General features: G+C 35.2%; 2 protein-coding genes across 2 annotated transcripts; both read left to right on the top strand.

Annotated features, from left to right (window-relative positions):
• The first annotated feature begins 15,019 nt into the window (after window positions 1-15,019).
• On the top strand, window positions 15,020-15,652 carry LOC113333886. Its single transcript, XM_026580252.1, has one exon. The coding sequence runs from the start codon at window positions 15,020-15,022 to the stop codon at window positions 15,650-15,652; it is 633 nt and encodes a 210-aa protein (XP_026436037.1).
• A 420-nt stretch (window positions 15,653-16,072) lies between these two features.
• Window positions 16,073-17,159, top strand: LOC113334222 (metalloendoproteinase 2-MMP-like). The gene has a single exon (XM_026580557.1). It carries the CDS (start codon window positions 16,163-16,165, stop codon window positions 17,123-17,125), a length of 963 nt encoding a protein of 320 aa, XP_026436342.1. The 5' UTR covers window positions 16,073-16,162; the 3' UTR covers window positions 17,126-17,159.
• Window positions 17,160-19,886: the final 2,727 nt, after the last annotated feature.

Below are 19,886 nucleotides of genomic sequence, written 5' to 3'. Positions count from 1 at the left end.
AATGCTCGTCTGAGCCTTAGGTGAGAAAACCTAATTAATTATGACGAGGAGAGGGACCGACCATGGAGTCATGAAACCGTCCCTGGGTTGTCACGTGACCGCCTGACGATCAATTCATGAAAATCCAAAGTGTTTGGAAGAGTTTTGGACCTAATACGAGCGATTGTGCAAATTAGGTCAAAACTGTGAAAATTGATGGGACCGGCCTCCGTGAGCCAAAGATCCAATCTTGGTCGGTCAAGATAGCGTGCTCGTGTCGCCAAGTCGTCCGCGTCTCAGTCCTGAGAATTTTGATATTTTCTGGCGTGCAATTGAGCATTCATTCGAGAAAATATGCCAAAATTAGGGTTTCGACGAAACTGAGGAAAACACCATGAGATGATGAAAAATAATTATAAAATAAGGAATGAGGAGGTGTGGGACCGCCATGGTCAAGGCATGGTTGGCCAGTCGTGACCACGGTCCTGTGGTGCCTTTTCCTTAATTTTATAATATTTTGATGATTTTAGGAAAAATTCATGAATTTTGAGAAATTTGATGAATTTAAGGAGTTTCCATGAATTGAAGGAGTTTTCATGAGTTCATGGATGAAAAATATTAAAATAATAAAAACATGGGCATGTGATACCATGGAGGCATGGCAGACCGGCTATGGCCCGGTCCCACAAGTTTTTTTATAATTTTTTAATATTTTTTAGGTATTTTTGATGATTTGATGTAATTTTTCCTAATTTGAGAGAAATACCATAAAATCAAGGAATTTGATGAATTCAACGAAAAATAGGATAAATAATAATAAAATAATAAAGCAAAGGGCGTGTGGGACCGTCTAGAGCATGGCCGGCCGGCTAGTGGCCCGGTCCCACAAGTTCTTCATTATTTTATTTTATTTTATTTTATTATTATATGATGATTTGTGCAAAAATACCATGAAATTAGAGAAATAATAATAATAATAATAAAATAATAAGGAACTGTGGGGTGTAGGGCCGTTTGGGACCAAGGCATGGCCGGTTGGCCAATAGTCACGCCCCACACTCCTTTCCTTAATTTTATATTATTTGTTATGGATTTATGGAAGTACCATGAAACCGAGGAGCTTCCTCGAGGCGAAGGAGAATTGATCAGATGAGAGAATTTTCATCAAATCATGGAAAATAATAAAAATGTATTAAAAATATAAAACTGGCGTGGAACTGACCACGGCACGGTCGGTAGGTCGTGTGTCCGTGTTCCCAGCACCTTGGTCAATATTTTTAATTATTTATTATTTTCTTCCCTATTTTGCATAGGTTCATCGTTTCGTTGTATTTTGAAATACTCGTTCGTGCGGTGACTGTTAGTGTACCGTCGTTGAATACACTTTCACCATTTGAATCGGGTCTTACTTAGAGGTAGCTCAGACGCCCGGTTGTTGATTATTTATTACTAATTGTGGAATCCAGTGGAGAATAATTCAAAAAACTGAGTAATAAGATGTTTATTATTAATTCATAGGATCAGCTGAGGATTCGACTACGAATTCAGAATAATAAAGTGAGCATTACCATTCCATGGGATCGTAGATTTGACCATAGAATCGGAGTAATTAAGATTTATTTATTACCATTTATGAGACCAGTTGTGGATTCGATCATGAAATCAGAGTAATGAGATAATATAGTTATTGCTATTATATGAGATCAATCCGTGAATTCGATCACAGAATCATAACAATTGTTTATTGCCATTCCGTGGGACCAATCGCAGATTCGACCATGGAATAAGAGCAATTGTTATTGCCATTCCATGGGACCAATCGTGGATTCGACCATGGAATAAGAGCAATTGTAATTAGGAATAATTAACTTTGTGGCTTTATACTAGCAGAGCAAGCTGTCTAGGAGCATTAATTATCCCGATATGAGCTTTTCAGTAAGTCATATCCTTTATATAGTCAGGGTAAAATCGTTGTTTGTTCCTGAAGACGTTATCGCTCTATACTAGCAGAAAAAGCTGTCTAGGAGCCGTTCATCTCGTGATACTATATAGAATTAATAACTGAAAGTATTCAGTATTCTTGAGATATGCCGTCGTCCAGTCGTGAGACTACATATCTACATGTACTCTGAGATAAAGTGCTCTCTGTTGAGAATTCGGTGAGAGACCCCTGTCTCGATACTCATGTATGATTGCTGGATCAGAGCTTCGTATAATTACGAGTTTACGATTTTATCCCTTTTCGAAAATCCACCATCTACAGGAAGGATGCCTTTGATAAATTGAAAGAGTTGTTGACAACTGCACCAATTATCAAGTCACCAAATTGGAGTTTACCATTTGAATTAATGTGTGATGCAAATGACTATGCAGTTGGAGCCGTTTTGGGTCAAAGAGTAGACAAGTTGTATCATGTGATTTATTATGCATCTAGGACCCTAAACGATGCACAAATCAACTATTCTGCCAATGAGATAGAATTTCTGGCTATAGTGTTTGCATTAGAAAATTTTAGATCCTATTTGGTGGGTTCAAAAGTCGTTGTGTATTCTGATCATGCAACACTTAGGTACCTACTAAAGAAGAAATAAGCTAAGCCAAGACTTATACGGTGGATTCTACTATTGCAAGAATTTGATTATGAAATAAAGGATAAAAGAGGTGTTGAAAATACTATTGATGATCACCTTAGTAGACTTGTTGTTTCCGAAGAAGAACTTCCCTTACAAGATCGTTTTCCAGACGAACAACTTTTCTCAATTGAAGATTCAACACCTTGGTACGCAGATATAGTGAACTACTTGGTTACAAGACAAGTACCCTAGTACAATGTCTAATTTTCAAAAGCTTAAGCTTAAGAAAATAGCCAAGCAATATGTATGGGATGAGCCATACTTGTGGAAATACAGTTCTAATCAAATTATCTGCAGGTGCGTACCCAATTCTGAATTTCAATATATTCTTACTTTTTGTCATACTTATGCATGTGGTGATCACTTTGGTTCTAAACGTACCGCTTTTAAAGTACTTGAAAGTGGATTTTACTGGCCTACCCTATTTGAAGGTACATATAGTTTTTGCAAATCTTGTGATAGATGTCAAAGAACAGGAAATCTAGGTGCTAGAAATCAAATGCCACTCACACCAATTCTTGTTGTTTAAGTATTCGATGTGTGGGGAATTGATTTTATGGATCCTTTTGTCAATTATAACGGAAAATTTTATATACTTCTTGTTGTGGATTATGTTTCGGAATGGGTGGAAGCTAAAGCCACCCCTACTAATGACTCTCAAGTTGTTTATGAGTTTGTGAAGGAATATATCTTCTTTAGACATGGTACATCAAGAGTGGTTATCAGTGACGGAGGCTCACATTTTCATAAATCCTTCCGTGCTCTACTCAAGAAGTACAACACTACACACAAGGTTGGTACACCGTATCACCCACAAACTAGTGGGCAATCCGAAATCTCGAACCGTGAGATTAAATCCATTCTTGAGAAAACTGTGAACACTACACGGAAAGATTGGAGTTATAGGCTTAATGATGCACTTTGGGCATATATAACGGCGTACAAAACACCGATTGGTATGTCTCCATATCGATTGGTTTATGGAAAAGCTGGTCATCTTCCGGTTGAACTTGAACACAAGGCTTATTGGGAGATAAAAATGTGCAACATGGATTATGACAATGCGGAGAAATAAAGGAAGTTACAACTAAACGAGCTAGAGGAGATATATAATGATGCTTACGAGAGTTCTCGTATATACAAGCAGAAGACAAAACTTTTCCATGACAAGATGATTTCTCGAAAGAGTTTTGTTGTAGGTCAAAAAATTCTTCTATTTAATACTCGTCTTCGGTTATTTCCTGGGAAGCTAAGGTCCAGATGGATTGGACCGTATGTTGTTACTAGTGTTTTTCCTTATGGTGCAGTTGAGATTACTAGTACGAGAACTGGAATAATTTTCAAAGTCAACGGCCATAGGTTGAAGCCTTATTATTAAAACTTCTCTAAAGAGAATGTAGAAGTGACGAGACTTGTGGATTCACTCCCTCTGGAGGAGTAGCATCATTGGAATGCCAAGTAATGCTGAGGACGTCAAACAAAGTGCTACATGGGAGGCAAACCATCAGTTTTGTATCTCTATTATTTTTGTTTTTAGTTTTTTTAGTTTTGCATATCATATCTTGCATTCACATCTTAGTTTACAAGTCTTATATCTATAATGAAAGTTTTGACGAATTCTCGTCAGAAAAATCTGACTGCAAACTTGTCACGAAAATAGCTCTCGAGACTTCATACGAAGTCCGATTTGAGTGGTTGACCCCAAATTTTAAAGAGGACAGACGTACCTTTCTTTTCCAAAAGAAAATATGAATTCGGAGTCTATTAAGTTGGAGTGATAGACCTGAACATTTGATTTTTGGTATTTTTTCAGAACTTTTTCAGATTGCATGTATGTCAGTCCGGAGGCCATAAAAGTCATACCGTTTATTGAAATACTGTGAAATTTTTACATACTATAGAAAATATGTATTTGAACAACTTTCGTTTAGGATGTTTTTCCTAGTTTTCTACCCATTGGTACAGGTTTTGAGTTTTTCAGGGATGTTATGTCAGAAATCAGAATTTTGGGTTTTGAACATTGAGGACAATGTTGAGTTTAAGTGTGGGGGAGTAGTTAAGCATGTTTGGCTTGCATAAAAAAACAAATAATAATAATACTCTTTTATTTATTTCATTCTTGATACTTCATATTTTGGAGTTACTTTTGAGCAATTTAGGATGACACTTTAAACCTTTTAAGGTTGAAACAGTTCTTACAGCTATAGATTGAGTTCCACTTTGTCATTCTACAATCCTTAATTATATATACGTCCATAATTGAATGAGAAACTAAGCTATGGTAGTCGTATGAAAGATTCATCCTCGCTGTTAATCATTACTGAATCACTTTCTTTTTATTTTTGCAGTCATATGTTTCTCTAATGTGATTTGGTGGGATCCTGATACTGCCATGGATGTTGTAGCAAGGTAATCGTTGGTTGAGTATATAAAAGCCTCATAGACAATTGTCTCATAAAGAGTGAGACGATAAAAAAATAGAAAAATAAAATAAAAGATATATATATATATATATATATATATATATATATATATAAGACTCCTCTTCATTTCTCGACACTTGGATAGCAATACGTGTGAAACGTTGTCCCTGTCTCCGTCGCCTAAACAAGCGTGGAACGCAGGATCCAAGGCAACTATCACGTACTTGCTGAAAAGGAACATGCTCTTAGAGTATGTAATCATGTAGTCGATGAAAATAAAAACCTATCATCATTATATAGCAAGTCAAAAAGATTGTTGATGAGGTTCTTGACACTTGGGTGGCAGTATGCATGAAAAGTTGTCCCTGTCTCCGTGCCTAAACAAGCGTGGAATGCAGGATCCAAGGCAACTATCACATACTTGTTGAAAAGGAAACATGCGCTTAGAGTATCTAATCATGTGGTCAAGTTAAATGGATGCTTGTCTCAACTATTGTGCTATAAATAAGAATCCTTTGACGACATTCATACAAGTATTGTGGGTAACATCTTTCACTTAAGTCAAAATTTGCACACTTCACTTTTCTATTTCCATTTTCTTATCTATCCATGTGATTTCAGTATGCGAATGTTGTGACAAACATCGCAACAAGTACGATGACTATCTTAATAGAGTTTTGCAATCAGGTTGAATGTCATATGTAAGTAATTACTTATTGTGATGATTGGAATGTTTGTGGGATGTTTGCAGCTAAGAACTTATGCAAGCTAATTATTTGGCTTTTTACTTTGTGTCTATCCTTAGTGGTTCTTCTAAGGCGACAAATTGGAGTAGGTTTTGTGGGTATACCTCTTGTAAGCCCTCACGAGACTATAACTCGTCCACTAGGGACACCTAGGGGTTTAAAGGCGTGTTACACATGCTAAGTGTAACCGTATTCTCAATGAGATGGAGTTATTGTATTTAGGATTAGTTTGGTTTAGTTTTCTATAGGACTAGCAAAAGCTAAGTGTGTGTGAATTTGATAAGTGCATAATTCATATGATTTTAGTGCCCAATCCATACTTGTTTAAGCAATTATTCTTGCATATTTTCGTATTATTACTCTTGTTTTCACTTATTTTTTCAATTAGGTGAATTATCCAAAAATGAGCTAAAAGTTCTGAAAATATCTAGGAAGAGAAGTATTCCAAGTGTCCAAGTGCACATGTCCAAGAGAAATGGAAGAAAAGCGACGAAAAGGAGAAAAACGCTCAAAATCAATAGAAGGGACAAAGACCGATCTTAACTCATTCAAATTAAGGATTTCTCATCATTATCTTGAAGATAATTTAAATATAAAAATAATGCAAAAAGAATGAGGTCATTCCGAGTTCGGATGAAGAAGTTGAGGCCAAGACAAGCTTTTATTGAATACCAAAGACAGTAAAGTATGCAAGCCGGGTACGCATACTTTAATTACGAAAATTTCTGCTGGAATTTAAAGTTTGTGGACCTGGTACGCGTACTTATCAAGTAGGAAAACGTGTATTAATACCCCGGAAGGCCTAAGGTCACGTTTGGGGTCGTTATTTCATATTTTTTGGTCGAGTTCTTAAACCAAACTAAATACGTGAAGGCCAAGGAATGTAAACCTATAGAAAGGTATTAGGTTATGTGAAATCATATAACATCAAGGGGTCACGAAATTGTAAAGGCTTGGAGAGAAGAAATATCACACGGAGCAAAAGTTAGGGTTTCAGAGCGATTCTCAATCGTAACGATATCTATAAACTTTTCTTATATGTATATCATGGATGCTTCTACATCCATGAGTAGATAAACACCTATTGATTGAGGATGAATTCTAAGTTGTAAACTTGATTTGATTTAATATATGAATCTATATTGATTTCTTCATATGATTATCGTTTGTGTTTACTATTAAAATACTTATGATTAATTGATACATTGTTTAGATGTCCAAATGAATATATTTGTTGATTTAATCCATTGCTAGAGAGGGTTATGATATCCGTAATTGTTGAATAATTCCTTACACAAGTAGTGAACGTGAAACCTTGCAGAGGGATTCTGTAAAGAGATCGCGTGTAAACACAACCTTAGCAAGTAGACCGAGCGTACCGAGTCTAACTACTAGGATCAACCTAAATTCACAAAACCTAAAGCATTCATTGAATTACATCTTGTAAGCGTACCTCAAGGTGGTTCAGACGAATAGAATCTGGTAAATAAGCGTACCTGTTATCCAGTGATTTAAGGTATTTTGGGAATAACTAAGCGTACTTGTTATTCTACGGTTGGTGATAATTTATGATTAATGAAGAATAATGAATATATTAACTCATTGATAGTTTATTAACTAACAAGGACTCCTCGATCATATCTATCCCTATTGCTTACAATTTAATATTTTCAATTGCTTTTGTTTACTTTATTCAAATCTAAAACAAACACCCCTTTGTGACAATTTGACAACTAAAACTCACTGCTCTTCGTGGAAATTATCCTTGCTTCCATTATATTACCAGTTAATTGTGTGGAAATAAGATTATTAATTTGTTGAGCCTACGACACCCATCAGCCATGAAAGAGGGTAAACATGGACAAAATTTTATGTTTCTCAACGATGTGGTCAAAGAATAAAGGAGTAATATGCACCCAGTTCCAAATGGTGAAAGAAGGTTTCAAATAATTCAAAGAGGAGGTAATTGTCGCAAAACAAAAAGGCCACGAAGAATCGAGTTTGTGAATAGGAGTGAGTTTTACATACATATGACTGTTTTACATATTTTATAGCTTCTACTTCTGTTTTTACTTCTCGAGAAAAAAAGAGAGCACTTTAAAGTTTAAAATAAGAAATGGAAACTCTCAATGTTGATAAATCAGTGAGCCCTGCTTGTGCAAGGAGCAAGAGAACGCTTGCCGGGTCGTTATGATGTTTTGATTTTGAGTTTTTTTTTCCTTTTTTTTTTTGGAGTTTGAATGTTGTCTCATGCTTTGAAGGAAGGTGGTGCCGATTACTTACATGATGGAAGGTGTTATACTAACATTAAAGTTAGTGGCATAATATCATACCATTGACTTCAGCACTAGTGTAGTGCCTTCTAAAATGTAAGTAACTGGCACCATCTTTGTTTGCTTATAATTACACAGTCAAAACATGAGAAAATATTCAAATCAACACCAAAAAATAAACAACAACAAAAACTCAAGAATCAGAATCAAAACCTTAGAATGATCATAACGATGCGGCCATCGTTGTCTTTCTTCTTCCATAAGCACGGGCTCATCGGGTTAACCAGCGTTGGGAGTTTTCATTCATTATCTTCTATCTTGGGAACATTTTGAATGAATCAATCAAAGTTTATACAGTTGTGGTACTTAGGGTTGTTTGGTAACTATTATTTTAATGGATTATTAGCCCATAATCCATTATGCAGATTATAATGGATTCTATATGTGTTTGGTAACCATTATAATAATTGATTATTTTAATCATAATTGAAAAAATCCATCATTTCCATAAACAGAAAAAAGTTGTTTTGAAAATTTATTATAATCAATTATTTTTTCTAACAAACTCAAATTGATTTTTTTTCTTTTTATTTTCTCTAAATAACGAGGGAGAGACAAAAACACAACACATGACTAAAAAAAAACCTTGATCATTGTTCTTTCCTCTCCTTTTTGAAATCATCATCAATTATTTGAAAAAATGTGTTTGGGAAAATTTATTTTAAAAATGATTATGTCAAAAACATTTATCAATTTATGATTATTTATAATAATAAATAGAAAATCATAAAATTTACCAAACAAGACCTTAACCTGAATATTTATGTTACCAGAATCAAGGTAGGTATCTACTTGCCGTTATTTTTGCAACAATGGAAAACCGATGGCATTTGTTATTAACTATTTTCTTTATTTTGAGCATGAGTGAGCACACAGTGACAGTAAGCCAGTAAAAGACCATTTTGAACATGATGGTTGGACACTGCGTTGCACTGTACGATGTAAATATGCCTACTAACTTGGATTCATCCTCGACAAGATGGATGCTGAGAGTAAGCTCTACAAATTCTGGATTAAGCAAAAACAAGTAATGCCAACTTTTTAGACCGACCGACTTTGGGGCTATTGGTTGTTGCTGCATATTGCACCCCCATTGCTAATACGCATGCGTCACTTTTGGTTTCGTGAAAATTCTGGATAATATCTTATGAATAGGCCTCATTACGTTGTTGTAGAAAATTTGTATAATCTTACATTTTTAATTTTTATATACCACTGGTGCACCACCATATGAAGGCCTATTCGAGACCCATTTGAAGAGGGTGTTTTTTGTTCCCCGCCTACCTCATCCTCTCATGTACAAAGATACAGTAGCATGCATATATAAAACATAATGTAAACAGATAAAACTGATATAAAATAACGGAGCTCTGCAAATCGAGCGAAAATGAGTCAGCTCGTAGAAAATTTTCATTTTCATTATTTCATTGTCTAATCTTATGATCTCTCTAATCCTCTTATTCCTTCTTTCAATCTTTCAATGTTGATCTCAGGTTTCCTCTTCCAGTTTCTTATGTTTTGATATCTATTTACCTGTTTTAATCTTACTTTTGTTTGTTTGCTTAAAATCCTGTTTTTTTTCCATTGTCATACTTTGTTTTGGATTATACTTCTAATATATATTACTTCTAAATCATGATAATGCTTTTCTAATTTCAGGCCTCGCAGTTCATCATATCATGGGATGCATTCAGTTTTGGACCTTTCTTTTCAATGGTCTCCTCCTTATAACTTTATTGTTACAACCAAGTATCTTCAGTTCATCAAAATTTTCAGCAGTATTGCAAGCCTCCAATATTGAATAGGATATTACAAGTATGAATCAGTATTATTTTCTTTATCATGTTTATGATTTAAATGTTGTTATCGATCCAACTTTGATCAACTCGGTCACAATAACTCAGTCCATCCAATTAGAACATCTGAATTTCAAAAAGTTCAACTTTCCCCATATTACTCTCTGTAATGAAAGGATCTCTATTACTCAACCGCAATCTACTCAAATGATAGTCAACTTTCCTTTTAGGAGATATACCTTGTATCTTGATAGAATTATCTTCTTTAATTATCTTAAAGGAAAAAATAATTCTGGTATAATTAATTATAGTTATTTTAGCTGTCAGCTTTTTCTTTATACGAGAACCTCTTCAACCCAGTAAACACCTTTTATCTAGTCTTTTTCATAGAAAATCCTTACAAAAAAACATTCTTTGAAGACAATATGGCTTCGTCATCAAACAATCAGATTTCGACAATCACTGGCAAAATGCAAAACACAAAAATAAGAGACATCTTTGCTAGGCAGATGAGAAGAGAATTCGGTACTAAATCAGATTTTTTCAAAGTCGCAGAGGATCATTGCTCCACTCTTATTGGGAAGTTATTCTCAAAAGATACTTTTGATACTGATTATATAAGGAAAGAAGTTCAAAAATTATGGAACAAATATAGAACAAAAGAAGTGAGAGCCATTGGCAGAAATATATATCTTTTCAAGTTTCACACTGCTGAAGTTATGAATTCTGTTCTAAAAAAAAAAAATCCTTGGATTGCAAAGAAATGTCATTTGAATCTCCTAAAGTATGATCTGACTATTCCTGTTGACAAATGGGTATTCTCTCACCAAGAATGGAAGGTGCAATTCAAAAATCTCTTACTGGAACATCACTCAAAGGAAATTGTTGATGAAGCTATTGAGGAATTGGGATTAAAAGTATGGACTGATCCAGAATATTGCACTCAAGTTTATGGTAGCACTATTACATCAAAGATCAAAATTGATTTATCCAAACCTCTTCACAGGGGAGGATGGTATAACAATGCAGCTAGAGGAGTAACTTGGATTCGTTTCCACTGGGAAAAACAACCGCATTCTCTCTGCGCAAAGTGTTTCACAATCGATTACAAAGAAGAAGATTGTGACATGGTAGATGATGATCTCAATATAAGGAGATACACCAATGAGGAATACATTGCATATATCCCTGAATTGGCTACAACCTATGGGGTAGAAATTATTGAAGATTTGTATCAGTTGGTACAAAAAATTGTTGAAGCTAGCCGCATCCAATAAGAAAAAGAAGCCAAAAAAAACAAGAGGAGAATATGAGCAATAAAAGATCTAGAACTGATGATACTGACTCATTAAATGTGAATGAAAACAACATGGTAAATAATACTGGTAACAATCCTCTTGTAACCGAGGATGATGAAATTGAACACGACCTGGTTGAGGATGGAGCTAAGGAAATAGAGGAGTCTTCTCATGAGATGAACGAGGCACCTTCTAAACTGGTAATTCAAATTTATTTTTCTTACAATAATTTCCTTAAGCATACTTGTGTTTGTCATTATTTAGGTAGTAAGTTTAATTTTTATTCAATATTTCTTGATAATCTGCATGCTTTGTTTCCGTAGAATAACTTGAGTATCAAGTTTAGTAATTCTTCCATTTATTTCACCATGAAAATTATGAGTTGGAACTGTCAGGGTTTCTTAGGAAAAGAAACTAGAGAACACCTCTTGCATCTTAATAATTTACATTCTCAAGACATAATCTTTTCATGTGAAACTAAAATAAATGATGATAGGATATTAAAGATTACAAACTGTCTTAAGATGACCAACAGATCCTTTGTTCCTTCAGGCTGGAGGGATTGTTCTCTTGTGGAAGGATGACTTCTGTTTAGAAATTGTCAACTCCTCTACTAATATGTTTCATGCTCTAGTAACCAATGACCCTGCTAGAGGTGAATGGTTTCTCTCTTGTGTCTATGGCACACCTTATAAAGATGATCAACCTTCTCAATAGGAATACATTAAAAATCTTAGCAAAGTGGTAAAGATCCCCTGGGTACTTATGGGAGATTTAAATATCACTTTTGATCTGTCTGAAAGAAGCACTAATACAAACCATACATCTGATAAAGTCATTAACCTTATTAAGGAAGCTGAACTTCATGCTTTAGGTTTTAGTGGTAATCCATATACCTGGACTAGTAATAGTCATGGAACTGGTAGAATCAAATCTAGATTAGATAGATCTCTAGTTAATAATGACTGGCTCATTACTTTCCCAGACTCTAAATTACTTCATCTCCCTATTAAAGGTTCAGACCATGCCCCTATCATGTTGTCCTTGTATACTAACTTCACAGGTTCTAGAAGAACTTGGAAGTTCTCTGAGCACTGCTTTCAAAATGACACTTGTTTGAATGAAATCAAGAATGCTTGGGTATCTAATTCTTCAGGTTCTTCAGCCTTTATTATGAATGATAAATTGTCTAACACTAGACATATTTTATCCAAATGGAGTAAAAACATTTATGGGAATATTCAAGGCAGAATTACAACTCTCCAACAACAACTAGCTCAACTTCAGTATACAGATATACAAGGAAACAACATTGATCAGGTTTTGAATCTTAAGAAGGAAATTGATTCTTTAAATGGAATAAAAGCTTCCTTTTATAGGCAGAAGTCAAAAGATCATTTCTACAATGGCATGGACAAGAACTCCATTTTTTTTCACATTAGAGCAAATCAAAGAAGAGTTAGAAACAAAATAGACTCCTGCAAGCTCCAGATGGTACATGGTGTCAAGATAAAAACACTATAGAAGATCTTCTAGTCTCTCACTTCAAAAGAATAAGTACAACTTCAAATCCAGCTGATGGTGAAAATTTTCTGCAACATATTCCTTCTTGTATCTCAGATGAAGACAATGCAACTTTAATCTCCATTCCTTCAAACCAAGAAATTCATCAAACTCTAAAGTTAATGGATCCCTGGACCTTCTCAGGACCTGATGGCTTTCCACCAGGATTTTACCAATCTCAGTGGCACTTAGTTCAAGATGATGTTTGCAAAACAGTTCAATCATTCTTCAGTTCTGGATTCCTTCTAAATAAATTCAACAATACCATAATTACTATAATTCCTAAGACAACTTCAGCTCACAAGCCATAAGATTTCATGCCCATTGCTCTCTGCAACACAATATATAAGCTTATTTCTAAGATAATTGATTTAAGACTTAAGAAACACATGGTCTATCTTATTTCTCCAATGCAATCTGCATATGTGCCTGATAGACTTATTTCTGAGAATGTTTGTTTAGTACAAGAGCTTGTGAAGGAAATGAAGAGGAAAAAAGTAAGAATATGTCATCTTGCTCTTAAGATGGATATGTCAAAGGCATTTGACAGACTAGAATGGTCTTTCCTCATGGATGTGCTTAAAATTTTTGGTTTTTGTGATAAATTCTGTCATCTCATCATGCAGTGTATAAGTACTACTCAGGTGGAAATTATGGTTAATGGATCTCCCTCTAAAGTTTTCAAACCCACAAGAGGAATTAGACAAGGAGATCTCCTGTCTCCTTATCTATTTATTCTTGCAATGGAAGCATTCTCAAGGCATATGAATCATTGTGAAAACATGAAAATGTTAACATGTATCAAGATATCAAGAAATGCTCCAAAAATTAATCACTTGTTGTTTGCAGATGATTGCATACTTTTGTAAAGCAAATCAAATGCAAACTAACAAGCTTCTCCAGCTTAATGCATGCTCAGGTCAACTCATAAATTTTCACAAATCTACAGTCTATTTCAGTAATAACATGAGTCCACACTCTTGTCATCTCATCGGTGGATTACTTCAAGTTAGGCAACTAAACATTGATGAAGAAAAATACTTATGGCTCCCTTTCTTTGTAGGCAGAAACAAGAAGATCCCTTCCTCCAGTCTAGTTACAAAGATGGAAAACAGACTCTCAAGATGGAATGGTTCAAATATGTCTGAAGGTGGTAGATCAGTTATGATAAAAAATGTAACTAATGCAGTTGCAGTTCACCATATGACTAGTTTTAAGTTACCAGACACCACAATTGATCAACTAAACTCAAATCAACAAAATTTTTGGAGAAACAAGAAGACTAATAAAGGTAAGCATTTCATTAGCTGGAGAAGTGTCAATAATCTAAAAGAAGGAGGGCTTGGTTTCAGAGATTTACATTTATTCAACAGAGCTCTCCTTGCAAAATCTGCATGGAAATTATGCTCTGACACAACTTCTATGTGTTCTGCTTCTCTACAAGCCAAATACTTTCAAGATGGTCATATTTTCAATGCTACAGATAATGATAACTCAACATGGTCATGGAAAAGTATTAGTTCTGAACTTCCCTTCATCAAAAGACATAGCTGCTGGTGTGTAGGCAATGGGCAAACAATCATGATATGGCATCATATATGGATTCCTGAATTGAATCTTCCTCCAAAGCCTAAAGATGGTGCTTCCCACTCTCAAGATTATATTTATCTTCATCATTTATTTTCTGCAGATAATGATGGTTGGAATTCAAGTCTAATCCTATCTCTATTTGATCCACATATTACCGCATTAATTCTGAATATCTCTATTCATAGTCCACAAGAAGATAAGATGGACTCTTGAAAAAAGTGGTAAATTTACAGTCAAGTCAGCTTATAATTATATGCTCAAAGAAAGAAATGGAGATCACTCCGTAAGTACAAGGATGCAAGGTATTTTCAACAAACTGTGGAGATTACCTATACTTCCAAGAACAAAGCAATTCATGTGGAAACGTGTCAAACAAATTCTTCCAACAAGAGATAAACTGCTGGAAGTTATTCAAGATGATGACTTGAGATGTACCTTTTGTTCTCATGAACTTGAAACTGCAAATCATATTATTCTAGACTGTCCTTTATCTAAGGCAGTCTGGTTTGCAGTACTGGGATTGCACACTGTGTAGGGTAGTATACTAGCAGACTGGATTTGTGGATGATTTGATAAGTTCATGGACATGAAGATTTAGGAAGCTGAAGTTTGCAAGATAGGAATTGTAGCTTGGTGTCTATGGAACGCTAGGTGCGACATGGTCTTCAAAGGAGTCACCTCAACCCCTGAAAACATCATCCAGAGATGCAGAAGAGAATTTGCAGTATTAGATTATAAACCAGTTACCAATCATAGACTTCTTGTCCCTCAAAATAGGATTAATCTTCACTGGCAGCCACCTTTGCCTGGTTATTTTAAAATTAATTCTGATGGTTCATTTATTGCAGAAAATAATACTGGAGGCATTGGACTAATTTGTAGGGATTTTGCAGGTGCGCATCACGGATCAAAGTGCATTTATCTAACTACTGCGATTAGTCCAGAGCAAGCTGAGAATAAAGCTTTATGGAAGGCAATGCAATGGGCATTAGAGAAGAAGCTGGAGAAAGTGATTTTTAAGCTGGATACAAAGCTTGTAGTGGACATAGTCTTGGGATATTCACTTAACATTGATTGGAGATTACACAACTTAATCTTAGATATTAAAAACTTATTAAGCATTCATCCCTCTTGGCAAGGTTTCTATGTGCCCAAAGAGAAAAATAAAGTAGCAGACTCTCTTTCTAAGTTAGCTAGAACTCAATTTATTAGTTATGTTTGGCTCTTAGCTCCTCCAGATGAAATTATTAATCAACTTCGTGAGGATGCAAACAATGTAAACACTGTTTGATCTTTAATTCAACTTTTCAGTTTCAAAAAAAAAAAAAAACTTACATAAAATATGGTTGAGCTGTCTTGATTTATCTACTTAATCAAAACATAATAGAACCGCTAATGCAAAAATATCAATTATCAAACCAAGCATCTAAACATCAGCAATTAATGAGAAGAAGGCTCATAGTGACTGCTCAAAATTCCCTGAAATGGTTATAAAGATCCCCACATCTAAAATCACATTGAATTCATTCCAAAATCATCTGACAGGGATATTGATCATCAAGAAGTTGTTTTCTAGATCCCCACATCTAAAATCACATTGAATTCATTCCAAAATCATCTGACAGGGATATTGATCATCTAGAAGTTATTTTCTAACCAAGTGTCTTATCACTCGTTCACCATCATGGACATCAATATCATATAATAAACAGTTGGGTGAAAATTAGGGACCTCAGCATCAAAACCATGGGGAACTTGACCCTTCTCTTACGAGTTATGATTTCACCATTTTCAAGTCGCAATGACAAACCCCAAAGCAGTAGCTTCTCTTCTTCAGATAGCACCCTTCATCTCTCTCCTCTTGCTAGCTATATTTCCATACCCAATTCTGTCCACAAAAAGTTTCCAAGCTTTTGATTTCCTACAGCAGCTGGATGGATGCCACAAAGGTCAGAAAGTTGAAAGCATTCATGAACTCAAACAGTACCTCAGAAAATTTGGGTACTTCGATGTCTATTATAACCATACCGAACATGAACATAACAATGGATTTGATGACGATTTAGAATCTGGAATCAAAACTTACCAACTTAATTACCATCTCAAAGCCACCGGAAAGCTGGATGCTCAAACAGTGAAACAGATGAGGATGCCTAGATGTGGAGTCCCAGACATTGTCAATGGCAAGACTTCCATGAGATCGGGTAAGAAGAAGCACACTAATGGAGGAAATAGCAGCTCACTGCACAGTGTCTCGCTCTACAGCTTCTTCCAAGGAAGCCCAAGATGGCAAGATTCCAAATCCCACCTTACCTATCAGTTCAGCTCTACCATCCCAGTCACTGATCTCAAAACTTTGAAAACTGTCAGCAAACGAGCTTTTGCGAGATGGGCAGAGGTGAGCCATTTCAAATTTTCTGAAGCTACTGACGAGGCAGCAGATATTGTTATTGGATTCTACAGTGGTGATCATGGTGATGGATCCAGCTTTGATGGTCCTGGAGGAACACTTGCTCATTCCTTTTCACCAACAGATGGAAGGCTTCATTTCGATGCAGAAGAGAATTGGAGTACTAATCCAAAGCAAGACATGATGGACATAGAAACAGTTGCTGTACATGAAATTGGTCATCTGTTAGGGCTTGAGCACAGCTCAGAACCAAAAGCCATCATGTATCCTATCATCTTATTTGGATCCCAAAAAAGGAAACTGCACGGTGATGATGTTCAAGGTATACAAGCCTTATACGGTCATATTGCATAATTATAATTATTATCATAACAATAGAAAATAAATGGGCAGAAGGTTTTGCCGTTAAGTAGGCATAACTAGGTATGCATTGATAGTGTTTATCCGACTTCTTAGCAACTCATTCCTCAGGAATAGCTATCATATCAGTGTTAATGTTGGGTGTGTATGGAAACCACTGCCACTTAATGTTGGGTGCGTATCTGACTTCATTAACATAAACAACTGTAGAAAATCATTAGATTGTAAGATCAACAATATATGCCAACTAGGTCGGAAAGATAATTTAGCAAGACACCAAATGCCTTCAAATTCCAATTAGTAACATAAAAAGCAATTTCTTGAACAACATAACAGATTACAGGTAAAAATGTATAACCGTTTGATGCTTTCTCTAACATCTATTAAGCTTGTATCCTTCTTTCTCAAAACTAGGATGAAGAGTCTTACCATAAGTAGACAACTTTTTCTTAGAAAATTGATGGTCATAACTCATGGCCCATAGTGATTCTGAGTGTCAAACACTTGATGCCCAACTGATTAATGCATGAATACCAGTATTAACGGAGTCCAAATAGTTTTCTAGTTTTGAATTTCATTAGATGCTTGTATGTTATAATTAACACCATCAAAAAGTTTTTTTTGTTTTTGTTTTTCGGAAGCATAGTCAGGATTTCGTAACCAAATTTTTGTTGCCAGAGTTCAACCGTTATATAGAGAATTATAGCAGGTTTGGAGCTATTGGATCTGAGTTTTCAGGTCCTTCTATTAAGATCCTTGCATTTCCAACAAATGATCTAAAAAAGCTTCATTCTAAGAAGAAACATGTAAAACTTTGCAAAAGAAGTCCTTACACCTGATCTCTAATTGACGTAGTGCGATTCCACAAAAATAAATAACACAGGGAATCCACTAGACACTGAAAATGCTCATATGATACTAGTTGGCTACCAGTACAGAAAATTGGAGCAAATCTAAACCATGCACAAAACGCGGGCAGAATTGAAAGGATTCATTACTCTAACATTCATGCTTGCACAAGTATTTTGTAATATTATAGGCTTAAAAAAATAAAAACAAAATTAACCATAAATATGTTCTCTACCCATTGAGATGGTAATCACATACCTCAACGCTGAAGTCACTTGTCCGCTTCTTTCCCTTCCGCACTACAACAACCATGAAAGCATTTTAGAAACAGTATTAGCTCTAATTCCATAGCTTTCTCTAAACTTAAGAATAGCTGACACAAGATGCATAGAAAGTAAATGATATCCACCTTTCATCATTTCAAACATATGAAGCTTAACATATTGAAATAGTCAGGCAACTGATCAGAGGGAATAACAACAAGTACAACAATACACCGCATGCTGCATTACCATATTTTATAGTAAACCCATCAAAAAAGGACATTTCCAATTATGCAACAGATGCAAATTACCAATCAAACAGCAATCGACTAAACGACCAAGAAAAAAAGTTGAAACATATGAACAAGCTAACCCTGTTTTGCACAGGCATATTGCTTAAGGTTAAGTCAAAGAACAATGGACAGGGCAAAAAACTATGCCGACATGTTCTTGACACGTAATGCAAACATTAATCCACCCTCTTAACTCTTGTTCCCACTTGATGCAGTAATATTTTAAAGAAATTTGAAAGATGTCAGCTAAATATCAATTTTCTCATCCTCTTAACACAGCAGTACTTATCTGAATTTGTTACTTGTAATCTGCAAAATTTTGTTATTTTGTCAAGGCAAACTCCAAATGCAAGAAGCCAGAAGTTCATTAGCGTGACATCTAACTAATCCCTTTATAAGAAGATTCCAAGTTTATAATACTGAACTACACGAGACAATTTAATAGTAACACAGCTGCTTAGTATCGACGATAAAAACATGTTTGAATACATGGCCTAACGAAGAAAATTTCACCATTTTAATATTTTCTTTCATTCAAAAGTGAAAGGTGGAAGGAAATGTTTACTTATCACAAGCTAATTTAATAGATGATTATTAGTTCCGAAAGAGAGTAGCACTCACCAGCAGAACTTTTGGGCTTCATGTTTGATAAGTACCCTGACTTGGGATTCTTTTCCACACCCTGCTGCTCCAGTTTAAGTTCCTCCTGCAGGTCCTTGTTCGCTTCAGTGAATTTTAACAAAAAATGCCAACCCACTCATCCCACCTGTTGATGATAAAGGTTTTAACATTTACAGAATTCATAATACATTGCTAAGCCAGACTTGATAGAAAGTAATATCATGTAGAATTGTATTGTTTTTACTTCATATTTAACATACAATCTACTAAATTTCCATTACATGATCTGAAGGAACAAAGTTCTATTTAATACAGCTATTCTAACTAGACACTAAACCCATGTTTGTTAACCAACTGATTCCTAAACAGTTTCCATATTACCAATTATTCAATTTAAAGGCCTCGAACTCATATACAGAAAAATACAGAAAGCATGTCAGTCGATAGATATGAAAGCGAAACCGTTGTATGAGTTACCTTGCATATCACGTTAAAGTCAATGATTTCCAAATTTAAACAAGCTTTTGCGAGATGCGCAGAGGTGAGCACTTTCAAATTTTCTGAAGCCATTGATGAGGCAGATATTGTGATTGGATTCTACAGCGGTGATCATGGTGATGGATCCAGCTTTGATGGTCCCGTTGGATTGCTTGCTCATTCTTTTTCACCAACAGATGAAAGGCTTCATTTCAATGCAGAAGAGAATTGGAGTATAAATCCAGGGAAGAC

The sequence above is a fragment of the Papaver somniferum genome, unplaced genomic scaffold (genome assembly GCF_003573695.1).
Source record: "Papaver somniferum cultivar HN1 unplaced genomic scaffold, ASM357369v1 unplaced-scaffold_135, whole genome shotgun sequence".
In the NCBI taxonomy this organism is placed as follows: domain Eukaryota; kingdom Viridiplantae; phylum Streptophyta; class Magnoliopsida; order Ranunculales; family Papaveraceae; genus Papaver; species Papaver somniferum.
This window is presented reverse-complemented; position numbering and strand designations above follow the sequence as displayed.

What these genes read in the sequence shown, in the direction of transcription:
- LOC113333886 (XM_026580252.1), top strand. Translation starts at nt 15,020, where the DNA reads ATGGTCTTCAAAGGAGTCACCTCAACCCCTGAAAACATCATCCAGAGA.
- LOC113334222 (XM_026580557.1), top strand. Translation starts at nt 16,163, where the DNA reads ATGACAAACCCCAAAGCAGTAGCTTCTCTTCTTCAGATAGCACCCTTC.